This window comes from Phascolarctos cinereus, unplaced genomic scaffold (assembly GCF_003287225.1).
Source record: "Phascolarctos cinereus isolate Bilbo 61053 unplaced genomic scaffold, phaCin_HiC Scaffold_4;HRSCAF=312, whole genome shotgun sequence".
Taxonomy (NCBI): Eukaryota; Metazoa; Chordata; class Mammalia; order Diprotodontia; family Phascolarctidae; genus Phascolarctos; species Phascolarctos cinereus.
In genome coordinates this window covers 722,910,202-722,935,870 of record NW_027555847.1, presented here as the reverse complement: position 1 = coordinate 722,935,870, position 25,669 = coordinate 722,910,202, and the positions used below count along the sequence as shown (strand labels likewise).

Here is a 25,669-nt window from a genome sequence, read left to right as displayed (position 1 = left end):
TGGGCCTTGGCTGGGGGTGGGTAAGCATGTGTGTGTGTGTGTGTGTGTGTGTGTGTGTGTGCGCGCGCACATTCATGTGTGTTGAGGTGGAGGGTGCCTCTAGCACATCGCTCAAGCTTCCCCTTCCCAGCTCCATGGTTAAGCCCTCCTTCTGGGCATTCTGGAGAGAGACGGCTAGCAGAGGATGCAGGAGAAAGAGCCAAGCTGTGGAGGCCCAGGGTCTGGTAGGAACAAGATTCTAGATTCAGATCTGGAGGGGACCGAAGAGATTGTCTAGTCTGACACTTGCATTTTATCAATGAGGAAATGGAGGAGAAGGCAGGGGGGTGGTAAATGACTGGTCCGGGGTCACCCAGAGAGCATGACAGAGCCCAGGATTTAAACCTGAGTCCCTCGTGGGATCACATTGCCTCTCTATGGATAGTAGAGGGGGATGGACCTATAATTAATGAGCAATTGTTAGTCATAGGATTGTGGATCTAGAGTAGAAAGTCACCTTAGAGGTCATTGCGTCTAACCCCCTCATTTGACAGATGAGGAAACTGAGGCACAGAGTAGCTAAGAGACTTGGCCAGGGTGTCGCAGCTGGTGCCTGAGGCTGAATTTGAATTCAGGGCTTTCTGGCCCCCAGTTCAGTGCGCTATCCACTGAAAGGCCGTGCTGCCTTTCAAACATCAGCAAGCTTGTATCAAGCATCCACTGAATACGGGACACTGTGCTAACAAGATAAACCCTCTTGAGAAGTTTCTTCTTTCTTGCCGTGCCATCGTAGCTCCCCCTCGTACGTGGGGAGCAGGGAGGATGCTGGGAGCAGGGTCACAGAGGGGGCCTCGAGCCCCCAGGGATGCTCGGAGGCCGCTGATGACCAGGCCCTGTCCCTGCACCGCTAGGGGCTCTCCCAAGGTGAGGCGATAGACAGTCAGTGGCAGCTCTGGGCATTTTCAGAGAAAGGTGGCTTTCTCCCTGCCTTAGGTGCCAGGCCTTCCTTTCCTTCCACTGACCCCCACCCTCTGAGGTACCCTCCCCTGGATATCTCAAGGCCCACCTGGCCCCCTCCTGCCTTTCCGGTTTCACCCCTTACCCTCCCTGCACTTTCCAGCCCAGCCTCACCAGGAGCCTTGCTGCTCCCTACACACAACAGTCCATCTCCAGACTCTGAGCATTTGCCGTGGCTGTTCCTGAGGCCCGGAAGGTTTTCCCTCCTCACCTGATGCCTCCCTAAATGCCTTCAAGTTTTACCTCAAATCCCACCTTCTGCTGGAGGCCATTCCCTGTCCCCCAGCTGCTGTCCTTACCGTCAACGCATCTAGTTATTTACACCAATCAACATTTATTAATGTGTGCCAAGGACCGTTCTGAGTGCTGGGGATACAAAAAGAAGGCCTATTTCCCGCCCATTAGACTGAGAGCTCCCGACAGCAGGACTGCTTTTGACCTCTTCTTGTATCCCCGGAGCCCAGCACGTGCCTGGCACCTAGTGGTAAGCACTTAAGAAATGTTTGTTGCCTGTCTGATCCCTCAGGGCTCGGCTGATCAATAATGCCCGCTCTTATATTTTTATTGGTCTCTTTAATTTTCTCCTCACCTGCATTCCCAACATCGCCCTCCTCCCTCTCCTACCCAGAGAGCCTTCCGCCAAGCTTTGATGGCGGAATCTTCACTGAGGGCTACAAACTGCCGATCGTGGCTGACTGTGATCTCTCTCCCAGTGCTTTTTCACAGGGACCTTCAATGCCTTAGCCCAAAGGAGAGAGGGTCATGGGAAACTCAGGCCCCATAGTAAGTCAGTGAGGAAAATGGAAGGACCAGGGGGACTTCATCCCTCACTGCACCCCCTTGGTTCCCTCAGTCATGGGTCTCTGGGCCATCCTGGGGGTGGGTCCTCGGATAGTGACCTCAAAGGGCGTCAGGGGCTCAGGAAGGCTCGGACCCTTGTGGCAGATTCAGGGCTGGCTCCCAAGTCCACCCTTTCTCCGAGGGACTCATCCTTTCCTTGGGCTGATGTGCAACCCCATTGCTACGGGTACCCAGCCGTGACTGCCCTGCCCCATTGCTATGGAAACAGCCCCTCCCCCAGGGGTCCCTTTTCTACCCCTGCTGACACTTTGGGCCCAGGAGAAGCTCCCATTTCACGAGCCATTTCCCATCTTCTTCACATCAGCCCTGAGGGGTGGGGCAACAGTGGGCTCCAGTCTTGGGTTCTGGTGAGGGTGTTATCAGTTTGATTTGATCCCAGCATCCCATGGGAGGAAGTGGGATTCAGTGCAGAGATGCTGGATTGGGGCTGGGAGGAGGGGGGCAGGGTTTGAGTTAAAACCCTGAGCCTGTGTGCCCTCAGGTGAGACCCTCCCTCTCACCCAGACCTCCATTTCCTCTTCAATAAAATGAAAATCATAATTAATGCTCTCATTTTGAGGGGAGCCTCAAAGGACTGTTACAAGAAAAGCCCTTTGTAAATCTGGAAACACTCCCGGGCTTGCCCCAGGCTAGGCACTGTGGGGGAAGATGAGAGAGCAGACACAGCCCTCCCCTTAAAAAGGTATTTATAGGATTTAGGAGCTGAATGAACTCTAGGCTTCTGACCAGCTTTGGCAGAGGACACTCCATCTCTGAGAAGGGAAGGGATGGGACTTGTCCAAGGTCATGCAGCCAGTAAGTAAATGAGCTGGGATTGGGGCCCAGGCTGTGTCCCTGGGGAGAACAAACATCCCAGCCAGAAGCAATCAGACAGAAAGCGAAGCCAGGATTTCAGGAAGCCTTGGAATGTGCCAGGGCTGGTGGAGAAGGCAGGGAACCCTGGGGGCGGGGATCTCAAGGGTGGGCAAGGGGCCTTGGGGCCAGGCCCACTTTGGGGAGGCTCTGTCCTTCTCCTCTCACTGCCCCCAGCTGCGGGAGCACAGGAAGCAGGAGGGTACACTTGGGCCAGGAGCAGCTGGGATCCTGCAGATAGAACGTGGCCCTGAGATATTTTAGGAATCTGAGGTCAGGCCAGCGGGGAGCCGACCATGATTTACTCCAGTGCAGGGTTTCCGGTGTTCTGCCAGGAGGGCTTGGTGTTAGCTTTGGAAGCAAAGCGGGACAAAGAGAGGACAGGCAGCGCCCTGGGATGGAGGGTGGGCAGGGCCTCACCTGGGTCCCAGCCCCACATCTTACAGATGGGGAAACTGAGGCCAGAGAGGGTCTATGCCTTGCCCCGGGTAAGGCAGATGGCTTGGAGAAGGCACGTGCTGCATCATCGATAGAAATTCTCTCCTCTTTCTATATATTACAAGACAAACCCCAGCTCCTACCTCCTGTGACCCCAAGTCACAACATTAACAGCAATAATGATGACAACACCAGCATTTACAAGGCACTCTGAGGTTACAGAGCACTTTACACAGATTATCTCATTTGATACTGACAACCCCACCAGGGAGGTGGTTTGGTTTTTTTTTCTGGAGGCAGTCAGGGTGAAGTGACTTGCCCAGGGTCACACAACAGTAAGTGTCTGAGGCCACATTTGAGCTCAGGTCCTGACTCTAGGGCCAGCGCTCTCTCCACTGCTCCACCTAGCTGCCCCTGGGAAGTGCTCTTATTACCTACGTTTTGCAGAAAAGGAAAGTGAGGCTGAGAAGGGTCTAAGTGCCTTGCCCCGAGGTCACCCAGCTGACCTGTATGGAGGCAGGATTTGAACTGAGGTCTTCAAGATTCCAAGTGCAACAGTCCGTCCACTTGGTCACATAGCGGCCCCAAGGCCAAGGCATCTCATCTCTCTGATGGCTGGCTTCCCCACCTGTCAAATGGAGGGAGACCCACGCTCACGCGTCCCATCCGCAGACAGAGTGTTGGCCTCAGACGTCACAAAGGCCTCTCAGGAGCTGTGTGGCTGTGGATAACTCACTCAGCCAGGGGCCTCAGTTTCCTCCTCTGTCAAATGAGCTGGAGGAGGACGTGGCAAACCGCTTCCGTGTTGTGGTCGGTGGGGTCACAAGGAGCTGGACAGGACTGAAATGACCGAACAAAGGCCAAAGCATCCCCGAGTCGTGGGGAGGACGGTGAGGAGGACGGAGAGGACGGTGGGGCTCGGCCCCGAGGCACGCACTTCCTCAGCAGCTCAGAAGACAATTTTTTGAGAGGGATTTGATCACTCAAGAGAAAGAGCATTGCTTGAGTGCTTACTGTATGCTAGGCCCTGGGCCAAGCACACTCAGCTCAGGCATTGCCAGAATCTTACAGAATGAGAAGACGAGATCGGGTAAAGGCCCCGGGGACAGTTTAGCTTAAAGGAAAGGGACACGTGTAGTGCTGTAAGGTTGGCAGATAGCTCCTCATCTGGACCTTGCCACAACCCTGAGAGGATGGGGCTCGTATTGTACCCATTTCACAGATGAAGAAACCAAGGCAGGCGGCAATGGCGTGACCTGCCCAGGGTCACACAGCTAGGATGTGCCTGAGGTTGGATTTGCACTCAGGTCTTTCTGACTTTAGGCTTAGCGCTCTGTGTGGCGCTACCTCTAGCCGCTGCAAGGGCAAGATGCAGCTGAAATCCTAAAGGGGAGGTCCTTAGAGATCTTCTAGTCAACCCTCCCTCATTTCAGATGAGAAAATGGAGGCCTCAGGAGGCAAATGACTTGTCCAGGGTCATCACGTAGCTAGGAAGTGGCAGAGCAGGACTTGATCTCAGGTCCTCTGACTCATGGTCCAGGGTTTTCTCCCAGCTCTGAGATCCTGGGCTTTGGGCCACACGGTGCTGGTATCCCCGGGGCTGAATTGGATCGAGGGGAGCTTCTGGCCTGCCCCCAGGTCCCCAGCAATGTCTCTGTCCTCTGCCTTCCCCCCAGGCTGAGCCGGCTCCCCCAGGGTGTTATGTGTGCCCCCCCTGCCCTGCCCTGGCTCCCCACCAGAGTTCAGCTCAGGCCCTGGGCTCCCCCTCCCGGAGGTAGCTGCCCTCTCTGCCTCAGCATGGGCAGGTTAGGGGGGCAGGAGGAGAGGGGGGAATCTGGAGCCAGAGCTGGCAGGAGGCCCCTGCGGGCCCTGGGAGGGGGCAGGGCTCACGGACCTGATGTCCCTCCCCCTCCCCAGGCTTCGAACTGCTCTACCAGCCTGAGGTGGTGCGTCTCTACCTCTCCATCCTCACCGAGAGCCAGAACTTCAACACCCTGGAGGCCGCGGCCGGGGCTCTGCAGAACCTCAGTGCTGGCACCTGGATGGTGAGTAACCTGGGGGGCTACCGGGGGCCCTGCTTAGGACACCCCCAGCAGACCACAAGGGAGAAAGAGCCCTCTCATTCCTGGGGGCTCCTATCCAAAGCCCTCCTGCCCCAAGGGGACCCTCCAACCTGGCTCAGGAGTCTTCTCTCTGGGAGTCCTGGGTAAAGAACACAGCACTGCAAACCAGAGCTGAGTTGGAATCCTGCCCCATTACTTCATAGCTGGGACACTGTGGATAAGTCACTTAGCTTTTGTGAGACTCAGTCTCCTCATCTGTAAAATGGGAGGCTCAGACTCAGTGATCTCAAAGGGCCCCTACAATTCTACCCTGCTGATCTAGGAGTCTCTCTTTTCCTTCCCTCCCCTCCCCTCCTTTCCTCTCCCCTTGTCTTCTCTTGTCTTCTCTTGTCTTCTCTTCTCTTCTCTTCTCTTCTCTTCTCTTCTCTTCTCTCTCTTTCTCTCTCTCTCCTCTCTCTCTCACTCTCTCCCTCTCTTTCTCACTCTCCTCTCTCTCTCACTTTCTCTCTCTCTTTCTGTCTCCTCCTTCTCTTTCTCTCACTCTCTCCCTCTTTCTCACTCTCTCACTCTCCTTTGTCCCTCTCTTTCTCACTCTTTCTCTTTCACTCTTTCTCTCTCTTACTCTCTTTCTCTCTCCCCTTTGTCTTCTCCTCCCACTTCCTTCAGGACCACCAGGCAGTCAACAAGCATCTATTAAGCACCTACTGTGTGCCAGGCACTGTGCCAAGCACTGGAGATACAAAAGGCCAAAGACAGTCCTTGCCCTCCAAGAGCTCCCAGTGTAATGGGGAGATAACATGCAGGCAACTATGGAAAACGAGCTACAAACAGGATAATGTGGCCAAGTCACTGAAGCTCTCTCAGCCTCAGTTTCCCCACACATAAAATGGGGAGAATAACGGCACCCACCTCCCAGGGCTGTTGTAAGATAGTGTTTGTGGCTGAGCACAGGGCCCGTGGTAAGCTCTCCATAAAGGCCAGCTGCTGATCGTGGTGGTGGTCACGTCTGACTCTCCGTGACCCCACCTGAGCTTTTCTTGGCAGAGATACCGGAGGGGTTGGCCATTTCCTTTTCCAGCTCATTTTACAGATGAGGAAACTGAGGCAAACAGGATGAAGTGACTTGCCCAGGGTCACACAGCTAGTAAGGGTCTGAGGTCAGGTTTGAACTCAAGGAGATGAGTCTTCCTGACTCCAGGCCTGGTGCTCTATCCACTGTGCCACCACCATTATTTCTCATTATTATTGTTATTATTACTCATCAATAAATACAGTCTATACTTTCCCACCTCCATGCTTTTGCTTGTAATGTTCCCTCTGCCTGGACTGCCCTCCGCGGCCCCCAGACTTCTTCCAGATGAATTCCTACCTCTTTTTTTTTTTGAGGTACTAAGGGCTAAGTGACTTGTCCAGGGCCACATAGCTAGTAAGTGTCTGAGTTTAGATTTGAACTCAGATCCTTCTGACTCCAGGGCCAATGCTTTATGCACCCCCTCTTTCTTAAAGCTCAGCTTAGATGCCCCATCTTTGGAGAAGCCCCCCCCCATCTGCTACACCACTCAGTAAAAGCCCCCCCCCCCGATTTGGGTTTGCCTTTCTCTAAAGCAATCAACCGATCAGTAGACATTTATGTAGCACCTACTATGTGGCCATCACTGTGCTAAGCACAGGGAGTCCAGAAAGAGGTAAAACATAACTGCCCTCAAGGAGCTTCCACTCTAAACACTGACTGAGAGCTGAGAGGCCCCTTCCTTAGGGCCTAGTAGCACCAGGCTACACAGGAAGAAACTGAGGCCGGGGAGGCAAGTGACTTGCTTAAGGTCACACAGCTAGAAAGGAGCAGGGCTGAGATTCCAGTATTATTTGTAATCTAATAAGACCTCAGCTTTCTGAATTGCGTCGAGAGGTTTCCAAAGCACTGTCCTCACATCTCTCAGGGGCGGGCAGTCCGAGTAAAATGAGGTTGATACAGTGAAATGATGGCTTAGGTTTGGAGAAGAAGGGCCTGGGTTCGAATCCCAATTCTGCCCTTGGCCAGCCCCCTCCTGCACCTCGGTGTCCTCATGTGTTCCGCGAGGGGGTCATGCTGAGCTGGTCCCTCGGGCGGGGCTGAGGAGGTGGGAGGGGTGCTGGAGCCTGGGATGGGCAGGCTCGGGGTCTCAGGGGCATCCTTTCTGCCCCGCCCAGTGGTCCACGTACATCAGGGCCATGGTGCGCAAGGAGCGGGGGCTGCCGGTGCTGGTGGAGCTTCTGCAGTCGGACTCGGACAAGGTGGTGCGGGCCGTGAGCATCGCCCTGCGTAACCTCTCCATGGACCGGCGCAACAAGGACCTCATAGGTAGGGAGCAGGGGTCTCTGGGAGGCGTCCGCTCTGCCACTGGCCCCTCAGCCTTCCTGCAGCATCCTCCAGGAGCTGAAACGTGCCTGTGGGGCTTGGGCCTCTTGGGCCTCGGTTTCCCTCTCTATAAAATGGGGAGAGAGAGGGGATCCTCCTGGGGCCCTCTTTGTGTGACTGTCAGGAGGGGGCCGTGGGCCTGTATCCCTGTGTGACGTTCCCCACATGTGCCCCGGGGCAGCCCTGTGGGCATGGCTCAGCGTGGGCACAGCCTTGGGTTTTTGGGGCCATGTGGGATTGACCGTGTGTAAGGACACCCTCCCCCTTGCCATGTGTGAGTGTGTGGGCCCTCCAAGCAGACCTGTGTGGGTGACCATGGGTGTGTCCCGTACGGGCACACGGGTGATCTCACCCAGGCAGGCCCGCATCTTATGGAATGCACATTGATGGACCATGTGTGTGCGGGGCCTCTCACAGGGCCTCCCAGGCCTGGCCCGAGGGTGCTGGCCCCCACGTGGGCTTCTGTGTGCGTGGACCCGTATTACAGGGGGTGCCTGAGCCTTCTCTGGCTCCGGATGACTTGGCAAGTGAGCTCTGGACTGAAGCTTGACGTTGTCGTCAGGGCTCGGGTAGGGGGCTGCTTTCACGGGTTCTGGGAGTGTTCCCCGGAAAGCCCCTCCCTCCCCACCCCCACCCCTACTGCCTGCTGCCCGCCCACTGGCCTGAATGCTCCACACCGAGAGGCACTGTATGAGGGCCTCCTGGAGACACGCGCCAACGTTAGGGAGCTTCGCGGGCAGGGGGAATTAATGCTGCTGGCTCCCCACTGGCAGGGAGCTACGCGATGGCCGAGCTGGTCCGGAATCTGCCGAGCCGGCAGCAGCGCACAGCCAAAAACCTCGAGGAGGACACGGTGGTCGCCGTCCTCAATACCATCCACGAGATCGTCACAGACAGTGCCGAGAATGCCCGCTCCCTGGTGCAGACCCAGGGCATCCAGAAGTTGGTGGGCATCAGCAAGTCGAGGTGGGTGCCGGCCGAGCCCCATCCTTTTTCTGGTCCTCAGCTTCATCATCTCTAGAATGGGGGGATTGATTGGACAAGATGGTCTCTAGGGACCTATCGAGGCAGCAGAGACGGGAGGTGTGGGATTCCAGAGAGGGAGAGGGATGGCGGGGCCAATGTCCATAGGTTCCCCATTCGCAAGGGCACACCTATCTGGACCCAGGTGGGAAAAATCAGCCCTTTTCCTGAACACATCTGCTCGCCTCCAGTTCAGGAATGGTGGGAAGAATAACTCAGGAGAAGCCCCCAAGTAAAATGGGCTGCTTCGAGAGGTAGTGAGCTGCTCATCACTAGAGGTCTTCAAGCAGAGGCTACATATGGGCCTGGTCAAGTTGCTTCCCTCTGTTTGCACCTCAGTTTCTTCATCTGCAAAACTGGGAGAATGGTCTTTATATTGGCTCTCCCATCTGCCCAGGGGGGAGGGGAGGGGAGTGTCATGAGGAAGGTGGTTTGCCAGGTTCTTAGCACTCTCCATGATCAGAATAATCATTCAGAGAAATCAAGTGACTTGCTCAAGGTGCCATAGCTAGTAAGGGCCAGAGTCAGGATTTGAACCCAGTCCTCACCAACTGGAGCTGGGAATCTGTGATGGGGCAGCAGCATTCATTAACCAGACAAGATCTGCCCTGAGCCCTGGGAGAGGCCAGTCCCCAGCACAGTTGAAGATGACTTGGGTCTGCCCAAGGATCCAGCTGCTGGTTCCTTCCTCCCCCCTGCCCCCAGGCAGTTCCCTGTGAGCACTTCTGGAGGTGAGGCTCAGACCCACCCATGTGAGTGTCCCTCTGTCCGTCTGTCTCTCCACCCAGCCAGTCCATGCGGGAGATGAAGGCGGCGTCCCATGTCCTCCAGATGGTCTGGAGCTACAAGGAGCTCCGGGGGGCTCTGCAGAAGGACGGCTGGAATAAATCTCATTTCCAGGTCAGGACTGGCAGGTGGGGGGGGGCCTCTGGGGCAAAAAGGGGTGGCCCCCATCAGGACCAATCATCAACACTCATTCTCCAGCAAACAAGGGTTTCTCAGAGCTTTTGTGGGGATGGGTTTAATCCTAGGACAGCCTGGCCTTTAAAGGGAGGGGTCTTTTTATCTTTGTCTTCCTCTCCCTCAGTTTATTCTTCTGCAAAATCAGGGTAACAGTATTCTCCCCACCCCCAGGATTGTTGTCAGGAAAGCAGTTTGTGCATCTCCTAGTGTATGGGAATCTGAGGTCTCCTTCTTAGAATGATAACCCAGAGAAAGAAAGTGACTTACCCAAAATTCCACCGCTAGTGAGTGTTAGAGTCAGAAGTCGAATCCAAGGCTCTTCTGATTCCAGATTCAGTGCTTGTTCCACTGCCCTAGCTCCCATTCCAGAGCTCTGGGGGAAATCGCTTAGCAAAAGCTGAAGTTTATTCCCTGTCTACGGTACTTGATTAGAAAGATAATGTACTGTGTAGGTCAAGTATGGGACAGCTATTTATCTTCTCCACACAAAAGAGTGCTTATAACACACAAAAACATAAAAGCCTCCATTGACAAAAAATTAAACCGTAAAACAGTAACCCTTAACTCTTATTATACACTCTCAGGAGGTTGAGACATCAAAACATGAAACGCCATGTCACCTTCACCTTGACTTGGCACTGTTCAAATACTTACCTGAGGAGCCAAACCAAGGCTTGACCTTATCCAATTATCAGAGGTCATGTTCTGAGAAGGAGGTAGCTACAGAGGAGGGGTGGAGGAAGAGAGGTCTCTAATGCTGTCCTCCTTTGTTACCTTAGAGCTCCCCCTCCCCAGTAATGCCCTTTCTCAGATCTCCCTCCTCATCCCACCTGACAGAGCCTGCCTGCCCGCCATCCCAATCCAGTTCATATCCAGCCATGTTTATGGAGCAGGGCTTTCTAAATGCCCAGCCTGGGGCTTGGCTCAGCTCTGCTGCTGGGGGAGTAGAGCTGGCCCCTGCCCTCAGGGAGTTCCCAGTCTGCTTGGAGAGAGAAGACCCCCCCACACCCAATTAAACAACAGAAGGGTATATTGAAGGAAAGTATATATTGAGCCTGGAGATGGCAGCTAACGAGAGTCTGAAGCCACCGTATTAGCAAGACATTTCCAAACCAAGGGTCTCTTCCCCAAAATGATGTTAAATGTGTCCCTTGTAAGAACTCCCAAGCCTACATGCTTTAGAAATGTAGCAACAGACTTTTCTGGCCTGTTTAAGAAAGCTTCCAAATAAGGGTTTCACTGGGTTTCAAACTCTATTTGTTAAAAAAAAAAATCTGTATGAAAAGGGAGCACGTCCCACTGAGTTGGCATGAACAGCTTCACAGCAGAAAGTCTGCTGGCTGAATGTTGGCAAAAACCTGGGCATTGCTGGTGCATGGGAGGAAAGGCGGACACTGCGCTTTAGTGAGCACCTCACCTTCCCCGGTGAGCCTCTGTCAGGCGCTCCATGGCTGGGGGAGGTCCCTTTTCTACCTGTGCCCACCCAAACACACAGAGCTTTGAACCTTCTAATCACTGCACCACAGAGTGTTAAACCAAGATTTCAAAAAAATGCCGCAGCCCATTCAATCATGTCACTCTCACAAAATGTTATTGATGCTCATTCATTCATGTCCAACTCTTCACAACCCCCTTTGGGGTTTTCTTGGCCAAGATGCTGGAGTGGTTTGCCATTTCCTTCTCCAACTCATTTTACTGATGGGGAAATTAAGGCAAACAAGATTAAGTGACTTGCCCACGGTCACACAGCTACTAAGTGTCTGAGACCAGATTTGAAGTCAAGGAATGATATGAGTCTTCTGGGCTCTGGGCCATGAGCTCTGTGCGCTATGGCGCCACCTAGTGGTCCTATTATCAATGTTACTAGCATCTAAATGAAAATATTAACATAACCAATTTAATAGTTAATCCCATTTATTCTTTAATAATTCTAGTTATTATTCCCTCAGTCTGTGAGCCTTTATGAAGCATTTGCCATGTGCCCGGCACTGTGCTTAGCCCTTGGGACACAGAGAATGGTCCCTGCCCTCTGGAGCTTACTAACCTGAGAGGCACCTGCAGGTCCATACGAGATGTAAGTCAGCCTTGGAGAAGAAGGCGCCAGCAGCCAGGGGGACCAGGAAAAGCCTCCCGAAGAAGGGAGAGCTGGGTTTCAGGCCTGTTTCTAACATACACAGAGTCTGTAAACATGGCCAAGTCCCTTCCTGAGCCTCAGTTTCCCCATCTGTAAAATATGGATAATACAATGGGCATTACCCCCACCTTGAGTGGCTGTGATGAGGAGCATAGGAGCTTATGAATACCAACTACCACTAATTTGCTGTGTGACCATGAGTAAGTGACTTAACCTTTCTGGCCTCAGTTTCTTCATCTGTTCAATTGAGGGTTTGGACTAGATCCCTGTCAGCTCAAAGCCTGTGAGCCTCTGATGCTAAGCATTTAGCAAAACTCTGAGCCTTACATAAATGTGAGCTCCCACCACAGTGAAGGTTCCTGCCAGCCCAGGATTCGGCAGAGACGCTGCTATGGTCATTGCCTGGAGGCCCAGGCCTGCCAGGGAATGGGGCAAAGCGACAGAGGTCCTTGAGCCTGGGGGTCATTGGAAGTGACTGCAAGGGCCCAGGCCCAGGATGGGTGGGAAGCTGACCGTGGAGAAGAGGAAGATGTTCTGTGAGGTCCCCGGGCAGGCAGGCAGGCAGGCAACCAACAAACATTCTAAGTGCCCGGCACAGTGTTAAGTGCTGAGAATGCAAAGACAAAAACAGGGTCCCTACCCTCAGGGAGCTCACATGCTAATGAGGGGAGACAACAGTTAAACAACAGAATAGATGACGGTGATCTCTAGCAATGGAGGGACCAGGAAAGGCCTGCAGAAGGCAGCAAGTGAAGGAAGCCAGGAGGCAGATGTGGAGAGGGAGAGCACTCCAGGCGTGGGGCACAGCCAATGCAAAGACAAAGACGCGGGAGATGGGCTGTTTTGTGTAAGGAATATCAAGAAGTCCAAAACAGCGGGCCCTTAGGATGCCTGACGGGGACAAGGAGAAGACCAGAAGGAGAGGGAGAGGCCAGGCTCTGAAGGGCGTAAAAACCAAAGAGGATTTTTAGTTTGATCCTGGAAGCAATAGGGATCCACTGGGGATTATTGAGTAAGGGGGCGGTGTGGTCAAGCCTGTGCTGTAGAAGATAACTCTGGTGGCTTGGGGAGGATATATTGGCCTGAGGCAGGCAGACCCCCCCCCCCAGCACCTATTGTGGCGATTAAGGTGAGAAGTGATGAGGGTCTGCACCAGGGTGGGGGCAGTGTCAGAGGAGAGAAGGGGGCGTATCCATGAGATGCTGCAGAGGTGATGGAATGGGGTCACTTTAACAAGTAGAGGGGCCAGCCTTGGTCAGCAATGAGGTCACTTTATCCTGTGAGACCAAGGTGAGGGAGGAGGAGGTGACAGAAGGCACCTCAGTGGTGGGAGATGAGGAGGAGGGGAGAAGAGGGAGATCACGGCAAATGGCCTCAATTTTATCTGTAAAATGGGAGAGTTTTGGGGTTATCAGCCTCATGAGAAGGGGAGAGGGAGCCATGGGAGGCCTGAGGAGGGGTGAGAAGGTTTGGAGGAGCTGCCGTGGAGAGCTGATGCGGGAGATGAGTAGGATTGCCGAGCGGCAGTGAGGGCCCAGCTGAGGTTGTGTAGCAGATTTGTAGGGGACCCAGTCAGGACCGCCGGTCATCTTCTCCACCTCCATTCAGCAGGAGTGAAGGTCACAAATGGCGGGAGTGATCCAGGCGGAGGCGTGGCTGGGTCTAATCCCCAATATGCCAGTGTAGTGTAGAGATGGGGTGAAGAGGAGAAAGTGGGGAGATGGCCCGGGGGAGGGCTGAGGAGCCATCAGGGATGCCCAGCCTCCCTCGAGCTCCCTGGGGCCCCCGAGCCATGGTCCTGCATCCCTCGATGATGAGCGGTGTTTTTCTGTGTCTAGACGGCGGCGTCTAGCGCTCCCAAGGGACCCAAGGGGACTCCAGGCAAGGCTGGCTATGACGACAGCACCCTGCCTTTGGTGGAAAAGACCCACGGTGAGTGCGGGCGGCGGGGCGGCCTCTGGCGGCGATCCGAGGGCCGGGGCCACTCTCCTTCCGTCTCATTTGCCTGCGTGTGTCTCGAGGCCCGCACAGCTGTGGAAGCAGGGCCTCAGAGCCCAGAGGGTTCTGGGGTCAGGGGTATAAGCCCGGCCCAGAAGAGCCGTTTACTTCCCCCGAGTCTCGCTTACAGTGAAGGTACCCAGCGGCCACTGGGCAAACCCTGGCACCTTAATAAGGGCTTAATGGTCCCACGTGCCAGGCTCCCTCTGGACAAGGCCCTCGAGAGGACACTAACACACTTCCCTTAGACAATGCTTTTGTATAAAGGAAAGAAGGCTTGGGCAAACAGCAAGGTCGAAGCATCGTAGAGGGCAGGAAAATCCTGGCCAACCAGAGGGCACATTTTAAACGCGGGTACCGGGCGGTGCGTTTCTCCCTGATCTGCAGCGTTTGTCCATCACAGCTCCATCCCCAGCCCAGGCAGAATGAGCTCGTCCCAGGTCATTTCACCAACACCAGTGCCATTAGCACTAGGGCCACGGCCTTGGACCCTCCGGCCCCTCCTCCTTTCAGAGCAAAGGTGGCAAGTGCCCAGGGGCTCTGGGCTCCTTTTGCCCCCTACCCCCCAGCAGCCATCATACCCACTAGGGCCAGCCTCCAGACTGGTCCCTTTGCTGTGACTCGATGTTATCGTAGCAGGTTAGGGAGAATCCAGCGGGTTTCATCCAGAGGCAGGCTGAGGTACCTGGGGTGGTCAGGGCATAGCCCCCTCTAGGGCCACATCTGTCCTTTGTCAGCTTTCCAGATGGGATGGACCTCCTCTTCCAGCTGGAGGCCAGGGGTCAACAGAGCTGGTAGGGGGAAGGGCCACACCAACCTTCCTGAGTTTCCAGCTTCCTCCTTCTTCATTTTCTTCCTGCTCGGCCAGAGCCTTTCTCTCCCTCTCTTGTCTCTCCTCTCCTCTCTCTCCTCCCATCTCCACTCCTGGGAGTCTGATCCCAGCCAGGCCTAAGAGACCATCCTCACTCGGTCCCCCTCCCTGGGGGAGGCAGGAGATGCTGCCCTTCAAATGGAATGATCCCTTCTTGTCTTGTAGATAACGAGAGGTGCGGCAGCCGCGATATGATCCCAATGGATGAACTCGGCCCAGGTAATTGCTGCCCCCCCCCTTCATCATCCTCCCTTATACCTGCTGCCCAATGTCTGAGGGAAATGATCTGACGTCCAGACCCAGAGTCTTCCTTCCTTTGAGAGGGATGTCTCTTCTCCCCTCGGCCTCTGTGTAACATGGCCACAGGGGCTGCTTGTGAGCGCTTCCCATTCTGGGCCAGGATATGATATGACTGGGAAGAACCTACCTGCTCAGGGGACGTTAAGGTCCTTTGGTAGTCAAAGGCATAACCTTCTCCTGGAGAAAGAAATCCAGCTCTGAGGATGGGCAGGGCTGGGCTCACCTGTTCCCTGTGAGTTTGGTAGAGAAACTTCTCAGAAACATTACCATCCCTCTCTTCCCGATGAGGATACAGAGGTTCAGAGAGGCTCACACCTCACCTAGACTCCCAAAGTTAATGACAGAATTGGGGCTCCTACTGGCTCTTTTGATCCTCGGGCCAGCCTTCATTCTGCCCCACCAGAGCTGGCTGAAGGTCCTGGAAACCAAGGACATCCGAAATGCCCTCCCTGGCCAGGCCCATAGTTAAGGATGCTCTCAGGTCAGAGTTCCAGGAAGCAGTTCATGGCAGACCTGGTTAGCCAGCTCCATGAAGTCATCAGGAGAGGTTCCAGACGTCCCCCCAGTTACCCATAAGTACATCTTTAAATGAAGGCTCTTCTTATACTTAATCACTCTCTTCCGGAGACTTGATCTTGTCGGCCTGTGAGGCCTTCCTGGGCAGTGCCCACTGTCTGCTAGGGCAGCTGCTGTTCCCCAGTTCCACAACTGGTTACACCAGGTATGAGGTGACAAAGCCTCCTGGAGGTTCTTCCCCCAGACTAAGAAGGAGGTGGCTGACTGCTTTCTGGAAATAAGTCCCCCACAACAGAGGAGAACCATTGTCCCACAGCAGATGGGGAGATTGTCTCACGTTAGCCACCAAGTCTATGGCTCAGCAAGGCAGAGGCCATCCACCATACCCAGGGAGAACGCTGTGCTTCAGGAGCCAGAGAGAAGGCAGATTGTCCCATGTTAGCCGACGTGCCTGCCCCTCCCCAAGGCAGTAGGCTCTCCGACAGTGGCCAGGCAGAAGATGGTCCCCACAGCAGGTCAGATGGTTGTCTGTCTACCCGCCATCGGAAGAAATACCCTTGGGGATTCTAAGTTTCCCCACACCAAAGGCATCTCTCTCTGCCCTTTCCCTGGACCTTCTACCCACCAGGGGAAAAGCATATCCCCATGGAAGGCAAGACAGAGAACATGGCACCCCAAGCTCTCCATCTGCCCCAGAGGTCCCCCATGTGGATCTCCAAGTACCTCAGGACCTACCCAGGGCACATTAGGAGGAAACACTAGTCTGAAGGCTCAGGGCCTGGTGGCCAGCAATTATAACTCTGCCCATCCACCCCCAAAGTTCAGGCCAACTCTGTATCAGTCCCTGGAATCAGTGAATGGCTAGCCAGAGTCACACAGCTGCAGCATTGCCCAGGACCTCACTGGCCATCATGACTGCTCCCCTCTCCAGGGAGGCCATCTTCCTACCTCTACTTCCAGGCCTCCAAGAAAGGGGCCCCCAGCACCTCCAGAAGCGGCCCAGTCCCCTTCCAGACAGCTCCAGAGGTTAAGAGAGGTTTCTTCACATCCCATTCCACCATCGCTGATGGGTCTTACCCTGGGGCCAAGCCCTTTTCCCCATGACAGGCCTTCAGATACTTCAGGACAGCTAATGTCTGTCCTCCCAACGTCTTCTCTTCCTCAGGCTGACCATAAAACTGTTATTTTTTTAAACCAAGACGTTTTTGAAGTAATTGACTTTAAATCACCTCCAGGGCAAACTTAACCTCTCTGGGCCTCAGTTTCTCCATCTGTAAAAGGTGTGGTGGAACCTAGGGGATCACTAGGATTTCTCCCAGCTCCAAACTTATCATCCTCTGACAGCCAGCTCCTCCCACCGATCTTTGGGATACAGGTTCCCAGACTTCTCCCCATCCTCAGCCTCCTCTTCTGGACACGTTCTGGCTTGTCGAGGATTTTCCTGAAATGGGGAACCAGAAGCATCTGCCCAGGGTGGGGTCCCTGTAAGCAGAACTGTTAGCTCTCTACTCATCAGAGGCCCCACACCTGACATAATACCGCCTGAAAGTAGCTGGCTTGTCTGGTTTCCAGGTCCTTTCCTTGACTCTACCACCAAAACCCATGACTTTTTGGCCAAGCTGCTGACCAGCCATGCTTTCTGCCAGCCTGCATTTGTGACGCTGGCCTTTTTGAGCCTATGTGTAGGACAGGTAGGGTGTTCAGGGAGGGCTGCCGAGCCCTTCAGGGCTGCTCGTCCACTTTTGGTGTCCACCTGCCACCCGGCTCTCACCTGTGGCTGTGGAAGCTGCAGCACGCACGGCAGCCACACCCTGGTGAAACCAGCAGACAGGCCTCAAACGTGTCAGTGAGTTAGGGGGATGGCCACCCCAAGCAGGTGAAGACTTCCCCGGCACAGGAGGGACAATATGCAAACGACTCTGTACGTCGATGCATGGTGACCCGAGCTCCCTGAAAGCAGCCGGCGAGCCCTGGCCAGCTCCTCCTTAGCTGGAGTCTCCACTCCCTCGCTGGCCAGTTCCTTGTGGCCTTCTGGGTCCAACATTCGCTCTCCTGGGAAGAGGAGAGAAGCCAGCACCAGATGAGCAGCTCAGCCTTCTTGCCATCATCTAATGGCATCGGTCAGCTGACATCTATAAGCTCCTACTATGTGCCAGCTGGTCCACCCTGAGCAGTGGTCCTGTGCCTTCTTCGATACCTGTTGTGCTTTGCCATCACTAAAAAAAGAAAAAAAAAGCCCACCTTTTGGTCATTCTGCCGCCCTGATTCCTTCTGGGTAGCTGGGTGGTACAGTGGTTAGAGCTGTGAGCCTGGCGATTGGAAGACTTGATTGGCCTCAGACACTTCCTAGCTGTGTGACTCTGGTCAAGTCACTTAACCTCTGCCTCAGTTTTCTCAGCTATAAAATGGGGATAATGATAGAACCTACTCCCAGTGTTGTTGTGAGGATGAAATGAGGCACTATTTGTAAAGCACTTATTACATGCCTAGCACATAGTAGGTGCTTTACAAAGATTTGTTTCCTTCCTTAAGGGCTCCTGACACTGTCCCTCTCACAAGAGTTCATAACCTTTTTTGTGTGTCCTGGCCCGTCTGGTAGTCTGGAGAAGCCTGTGGACCGCTTTCTCTGAATTATGTTTTTAAATGTATAAAGTGAAATGCAGGGGATTCCAAAGGATACCAATTTTCATGAAATACAGTGATCCAAGGACGCTTTAAAAGCAGTTCACAAACCCCAGGTTAAGGGTCCCTCTTTTATAGGTCAGACAACTTTCATTTATTAAGCGCCTACTGTATGCCAGGCACCAGGCTAAGCAGGGAGGGTAGGAATGGCTTTTTTATTTTGCCTCAGTTACTTTCCCGTGTTTCCATCTTCCAAACATCTTTTTTTTTTTTATCTGAGCCTGTCCCTGAACTCCTGGCTCATCTGCATCATTCTCTCCTCACTCACCCATCATCTAACTGGAGAAAACTAAATGCAGAGAGAAGACCGTACAAAGGGGAAACCTGGGGGAAGCCGGTGGAGGTCGTGTGGCTCAGTGGCACTTGTCCTCTCTCCTTCTGGAAAGTTCCCTGTGCTGGCCCAGGAGCCAGCTTCTCCTGCAAAGCCAAAGTCCATTAAGTGCTATCTGTCATCTCTCCAAACTCTTGGAAGTCTGCTCTCCTGAACCTCGGCCGTGCCTGGCTTTCCTCGTCTTTGCCATCACTCTGAGTAGGAGTGGGCGCGAGGCTGCTTTTAACCTCTTACCTCGTGTTGGCTCGATGAGGGCCAAAATTAGCAGTTCTTTTGATCCTTCCCCCATCTTTTGAAGGTGAGGTCATAGACTTAGCCTATTACCTGCTCAGGTTAGGGCAAAGCGCTAGGATGTCTGGATGATGGAGGCTGCCCTCCCCTCCCCCACTATGATATCTTGCTTCTGGGCCAGGTTTTTGATCCATTTCCTCCTTCTATCCAGGTGGTCTTTAGTATACATGCCCTCAGCGCAGTCTTCCTTTTATTTCCGCCTCCCCTGATCTTCATGCCTCGTGGGAGCGAGAGGTGGTCTGACCTTTGGGGCTCACAGTTGGGACCAAGCTAGGGTCTCAGGGACCTGGAAGTATCTACATTGGCTTTAGGAGTTACTGGGTCCATGGAAGAGATTTGGGGGGCATCTCCACTGGCACTCCAAGAAGTCTTTAAGTGTGCCACAGAGTCTTAGAATGTAAGAGCCAGCAGCATCAGAGACCGTGCTGTCCAGCCGACCCCCCCCCATCACCCTGGTCTGACAAATCCCCACTTTCTTGGCATTGAAATTGAGCCTTGGCAAGGTCCAGGATGAGTCGTCCTTCCTCCTAGACAAGGGCTTGCTGCCCCCTTCCCGCTCAGAGTGACCCCCTGGGCTTCGTTCCCTGACCCAGAGAGCTCCTGTGTGCTGAGATATTGGTGTCTGGTGATGGCACCCAGAGCCAGGATGATTGGGGGTAAAGAGCCTAGGTTTGGGAGTTGGGGTTCTTCGGAGGTCTGCCAGGGGCAGAGTCCCACTAAGGACAGTGTCAGGGGCCCTGGACATGGCTGGGAGGAGCGGACAGCCACTAGAAGTCCCCCTAACGACTGTCCCCAGAGAGCGCAGGTCCTCTTGAGAACTGAACAGAGAGGAGGCATGGCTTGGGGGAAGCTCAGGCCATCCAGAAAACTCAACTTTACAGGAAGGAAAACTGATGCCTTTCCCTCCCTTGTGAGGGAAGACAAGCTTGCCCAAGAAACATGCCTGCCTGTCCCTTAATGAAGGTGACGGGGCTGCCAGATGAGATGGGAGGCTCCATCTGTCACAGCTAATAAGGGAAATGGAACACAAATGAGTCCGTGTGATCCCTTCCAAGGGTCCAGAGCCCCACGATTTCTGTGATCATTAGGTTATCCCTTTGTAAAGGCCCATTTGTCTTCTCCCCCACCTCAGTCCCCCATCGAAGTAGGCTTCTGGGGTTCGAGAAGGATCTCAAAGGGCATCTGGCTCTACCTCCCCATTTTACACATGGGGAAATGGAGGCCTGGACTGGGGAAGGGGCTTTTCCAAGGCCAAGTAGAGAGTAAGTGTTGAAATCAGGATTCAAATGCAGCATTGATGTAATGGAAAGAGCCCTGGTCCTGGAGTCAAGGGATCTAGAACATGGGGGTTCTGAGCTACTTGAGTCCAGGACCCGTCTACCAGGGAAACTTTCAGGAATTAAAGGCACTGAAGCAGCGGGAAAAGGTGGGGAATGGAGGTGGGGGTTATAGGACCCTAGATCCAGAGCTAGAAGGCACCTCAGTGGCTCTAGTCCCTCATTTTACTGAGGAGAAAACTGAGGACCTGAGAACAGTGACTTCCCCAAGGTCACACAGCTAGAACGTGTCAAAGGCAGGATTCACACCCTGATTTTCAATTCACATCTGCCACTCTGCCCACCAAGGCATGCTGTCTCCTAGCCAAAAGGGATGCCAGAGGTGGGCTGGGACTTGGGGGTGTAGAGTGTAAGACGGGGAAGGCCACAGGGGCAGGCAGTTAGCTCCGTACCTCTCCCAGGGCTAGGCTCTCTCTATACATGGAAGGAACTGATCCACCTCCAGTCAGCCCATGTTAGTTTAATTTAATAGGCATTTATTAAGCCTCTACCTTATGCAAAGTCCTGTGCTGAGTGCTAGGAATACAGAGACAAAAATAAAAATGAGTTCTTTCCCTCAAGGGGCTTACATTCTTAAGGGTGGGGAGGGGTGGGAAGGGGGTACAGCATGGACACAGAGACATGAACCCCAGATAATTGAGGAGAGGGACCCTTACTTTAGGAGGTGGCCCCTGAGAGGAGCCTTGGAAGCCAGGTTTCCCAGAGGTGGAGGTGAGGAGGGAGGGCATTCCAGGCGTGGGAGACAGCCTGTGCAAAGGTGTAGAGATGAGAGATGAAATGCTAGGCTCAGGAAACGTCGAAGACTTGCTATTTGTCTACTAGTTTTTACTGTTGGAAAAGAGGACTGTGGGAAGAGCTTAAGGGGATGGCAGGGTTCAGTCAGTGTAGGGGAGAAGGCCGGCATTGTAGGCAGCAGGGGATTCCATGTTTCCATAACTCCGGTAGGATGGGAGGGGCCCTTCCTGGGGGTAGGGGATGGGATCAGGGCCACAAGGAAAGGGGCTGCTGCTTCTCCAGGCCCCAAAGGCCAGGAGGAGAGCATAGGCGGTGAGGGAGAGAGCATCTGAACCGAGCTGAGGAAGGTCCTGGTTACGGTGGGTGGACTGTGTCTGCCGAGAGGCTGAGCGCTGGGCTCCTGGCAACTGCTCTGGCAGGTCTTTGGGTGGAACCGGTTTTCTCATCTGTGAAATGGGGATGCTGACCCTCCCACTGCCTCCCTCTCTGGATTGTGGGAAGGCCCTTGAGTTGTAATGCGCTGTCTTTGTTTTTGACTTCCTTACTTAGATGGCTACTCCACCATCGACCACCGGGAACGGAAATACCGAGCTGGGGACCCCTCAGGTGACGCCTCTGAGAAGGAGCCTTTGAAAGTAAGTGACGGTTGTGGGGAGCCCTTCCCTGGGATCCCGCCTGGCTAGGGAGTGGCTCACAGGGCATGTGGTCCTCCTAGACCCTCTGTCTCAGAATCTGTCAGCTCAGAGCTGAGTGTTAAGCCCTCCTGCCAAGGTGAAGGGAACGTTTCTCACACCCAACCCTCGGCTTCCATTTGCTCAAACAGTTCACCCACAAATTCCCCTCCGTGGATGTTCCCCAAATATCTGTTTTCCTTCTACTTTTAGGTTTAGTCATTCAACCCTGACCCCTTTCCCAGCCAGACGGGCAATGGTAGGGATGGGCATTTAGGCTCACTCCCATGGCGATGAGCTGAGGACGTGTGGATGGCCGCGTACGTGGGAGTGCGTGCGCGTATGCGTGTGTGGATGCATGTAGAACTGGCCTCATGCTTCAGCAGAGTAGGTGGCAGCCTCCGTAGTGGGAAAGGAGGAGCGGTCAGTCAGCAGGCTCTTGTGGAAGGCTGACTGTGCACCCAGCTCTTGTCCATGACCCACGGTGGATACACGCACCCCTGCACTCTGGGAGCTGACGGTCTGGCTGGGGCATCATAGAGCCAGAGCTGAGAGGGGCCCCACAGGCCTCGAGCGGCCAGACAAGCCAGCGTGCCCTAACAGACTGAACAGTGAGCGAGGGACAAATTGCTGGGAAGGAGGCGCAAGTAGTGGGAGCCCAGACTGGATTAGAGGAGGCTTTGAATGCCAGGGTGAGGAGTGAGAATCCAACTTATAAATAGAAACATGCAGTGTTGTTGAGTGGGGGGTGATGTGATCGGGAAGATTAGTCCAGAGGCACCTGGAGGGAAGAGAGCAGTGGCCAGTTAGGGGGCTGTCTACTTTAGAGAGCTGTAAGGAAATCAGTGCGTCAGCCCCCGAGCCGTCCAAAGCTGGGGGCTGCTGATCTCCTGGGAAGGACGTTGCTCCAGGTCAGAAGTAGGAGGGCTGGAACGAGGGTGGGGGCTGTCATGATAGAAGGGGAAGAGCGGTAGAAATGGAATCAAGGAAACAGCCAACAAGCACTTATTAAGCACCTACTGTGTGCCAGGCACCATGCAGAGCACGGTATACAAAGAAAGGCAGAAGCACAGTCCCTGCCCTTGGGGGGCTCCCAGTCGGATGCACAGAGGAGCTCAGGTGACCTTGGGCTTCCATCCTGAGTAACTTGGGGAGGACCTTTGGGCTATCAGCAGAAGAGAAGTCGGGGGTGGTCGAGGTCTGAGGGAGAAAGAATGAGGTGGTGGGCTTGAGGCTTTCGGGGGGAGCGTCCAGCCAGAGATGCCCCCAGGCAGCTGGTGGGGCCTGCAGCACACAGGCCAGGGCTGAAGAGGCAGTTCACAAGCGGGTTGAGCACCTACTGTGTGCCTGGCTTTGGAGCCCATGTGGACCTCCCCTCAGAAGCTTACATTCGCCATGGGACCTGAGTCTGAAGTGAGGCTGAGTAACTTCAAGGGGGAGAGGGAGATGGCCGCCCTCAGGGGGATCCCAGGAGGTGCACTCTAGGCTGTGGTGAAGGATGCTGGGGACTTTACGGGATGCAGATTTGGGAGTGGGATTAGGGTAGCAACACAAAGGTTAAACGCCTGCAATTCCATTAGAGAGACTCGTTCCTAGAGTCCCCTACTGCAAAGTGTCTCTTCCCAGGTGGGGGTCGGTTGTGGGCATATTGTGGGGGGGAGATTCAGGCCCTATAGGGGGGTTGAGGAGGAGGAGAGGGTCCCAGGAAGGAGCCAAGGTTTCACCGGGGCTCATCCCATGCACACATCAGGACAGCTCTCCACTCTCCCCTCCCCCAGCCGTGCTTGGTCAGCGTTGGGGAGCCCCAGGCCCAGTGTGGCAGGTCCAGACTGCTGCCCAGGAGGGAGGCAGCCCCAGGCCCATCACCTTCTCAGCCCTGCTGCCCTCCCCCCCACCCTCACCTGCTGCCTCCAATGTTTCCTGTCCGGCTTCTGGTTCTTTGGGGAGCTCTGACATCTGCATGTGTCAGTGTGTGAGTCCATATGTCTGTGTGTGTGAGAGAGAGACAGGCAGAAAGACAGAGACATAAAGAGATAGAAGCAGAGATACAAAGAGAAAGGTGGGGACAGAGACAGAGATACAGAGAGAGAGGTGGAAAGAGACAGACAGAGACAGAGACAGAAACAGAGACAGAGAGCAAGGTGGGGAGAAAGAGACAGCTCAAGGGGGTGGGGTGGGAGGAGAGAGACAGAGAGGGCTGCTTTTCCCCTCTCAGCAGGGTCAGCCGGACCTCCCTCCCAGAGGCTGAGCTGCTGGGCCTCCCCACCCGCTCTGGGCGTGGCACATCAGCTTCTGCTCCAGGAGAAGCCTCCAGCCCCTGCAGCCCCTGGGCCTCACTTTCCTTCTTGGCAAAATAAAGGTGCCTCTGGAGTCCTTTTTAGCTCTCAACAGGTGATCTATGACCTCTCCAGCATGAAGTCTCATGATCCTATGAGCTCCCATTTTACATGTGAGGAAACTGAGGCCCGGTGAGATTCATAAGATTTGGAACTAGGGTCCTGGAATGGCCCTTAGGGCTGAAATGGGATCCAGCCCCTTTGTCTTATTGGGAAAAAGCAGAGAGAGAAAGCGATTGCCCCAAGGTCACCCAGTGAGAGGAGGAGAGGAGGAGGACAGAAGCCAGAGCTCCTGCCTCCCCGCCCTCCAAGAGATGTTGGTGGTGCCCTCCCCCCGTTCCCACGCAGCGGGCTGCCCTTACACCCAGCCCGAGGTGAGGGTGGGGGGTGGCTCTGTGTCTCCCTCCTCTGCCTCTTCATCACTAATTCTGCTGCCGAGGTGGCATCCGTCCGTCCGTCAGCGTCCGTCCGTCCATCCGTGCCCCATGCTCCCCTCTGCCTCTTGTCAGCGTCTGATTAACCTCCTCTGTTTTGCTTTTAATGCCCACCCCTGCCCCTGCCCTGCCTGCTGCAGACAGACCCGGCTAGAAAGCCCCCCCACAGGAGTAACCGGGCTTCAGTGAATCTGGTGGACGGCCGGGACCCTAAGCCACCGCCCGTTGACTCCTGGGTCTAACTTGCATGCCTGGTACGTTCTGTTCTGCTCTGCTCTGCTGGGGCCCGAGCCTCCTAATTAACCCTGTGTGGGGCTGCATGCTTGGCCCTCCCTCATCCCTGGAGTGTCCCGGCCCTCCCCCGTTCTGGTTGAAGCCAGGCCTGGGCCTGGGCTCAGGACAGGGGGACAGGCTCCCCAGAGGGGTCGCAGAGGGAGCAGGGTGCCCACCTCTGGCGCCAGTGATGGGTCTGGGGGCCACAGAGAAGTGTGTTCTACGTGGATTGTCTCCAGTTGCTTGAAAGGGGGAGGGAGAACGTCCTTGCCCCACCCCATTGCCAACCCCTCCTTGTAGGAAGCCTGAGAGGAAGCAAGTTGGTGCCCTGGGTGGGCTCTGAGGCTGAAACCCCCCACCCCCAACATTCTGTCTGATTCTTCCCTCCCCGATGGGATCTGAACAATGGCCCTTCTCACTGTCGGGCACAGAGCCACTTGACCTGGGACGTGGGTGTCTCAACCCCCTTTGTTCGAGTACTTGGGGACACTTGAGGAAGCCCTGCTCCCAAACCAGCCTGCCTGGCCAGCCTACCCTGGCAGAGACGGGCACAAGCTGCCCCACCTGGCCCAGACTCTCTGAGGCATCCAGGCTCACCCCTTTCTCTGTCGCATCTCCAGCGTGTGGGCCCTCCACCCTACTCGAGAGACACAAGGCTCCCGCGGCAGCCCAAGCCTTGCTTCCTGTGGGGGTGATCTGGACGAGACTCCCCTCGTCCTGCCCGCCAGCTTCCTGAATAATGATGCTAAGCCCTCCCTGAGCCCTCCTTGTATGCCCAGAGACTCTGCCTCCCACAGCCTCTGCCAGGGGAGCCCACAGTGGACAGGCTTGGTGGGCAGCCCCAGCCGCAGACCCTGCGGCTGCTTTCCAAATGCCAGCCCAAGCTGGGAGAGGCTCGCCGCCATCCATCTGCCCTCTAAGTGAGGAGGCCCTTGGGAGTGGCCTGCCATCCTCCCAGCCCCACGGTGATGGTAGCAGAGGTCCCAAAGCTGGGGTCCAGTGTCTGGGGGAAAGCAGGGTTCAGTACCAAAGCCCTGGGTTTGGAGGCAGGGCGTACCTGAGTTCAAAACCCGACCCTCCTGCTCTCTGCCACTGTAGCTCCATTCTGAGCCCCAATTTCCTCCTTTGTAAAATCAAGAGGTTAAGGGACAGCTAGGTGGCGCAGTGGA

At 54.8% G+C, this 25,669-nt stretch overlaps 1 protein-coding gene across 11 annotated transcripts in view; it reads left to right on the top strand.

The window, feature by feature from the left end:
* The window catches only part of ARVCF (ARVCF delta catenin family member), a 370,319-nt gene that overhangs the window by 335,716 nt on the left and 8,934 nt on the right, over positions 1–25,669 (top strand). For 7 of the 11 annotated variants that reach the window (XM_078154468.1, XM_020996308.2, XM_020996304.2 and 4 more), the window contains 8 exons: positions 5,065–5,192; positions 7,398–7,548; positions 8,379–8,571; positions 9,417–9,528; positions 13,564–13,657; positions 14,760–14,813; positions 21,336–21,421; positions 24,368–24,481. In XM_078154468.1, the coding sequence (XP_078010594.1) occupies positions 5,065–5,192; positions 7,398–7,548; positions 8,379–8,571; positions 9,417–9,528; positions 13,564–13,657; positions 14,760–14,813; positions 21,336–21,421; positions 24,368–24,469 (920 nt within the window). In that variant the 3' untranslated portion in view covers positions 24,470–24,481. The remainder of the gene's footprint in view (positions 1–5,064; positions 5,193–7,397; positions 7,549–8,378; positions 8,572–9,416; positions 9,529–13,563; positions 13,658–14,759; positions 14,814–21,335; positions 21,422–24,367; positions 24,482–25,669) is intronic. The other 4 variants (XM_020996305.2, XM_078154469.1, XM_020996307.2 and 1 more) reach the window with 2 other exon arrangements.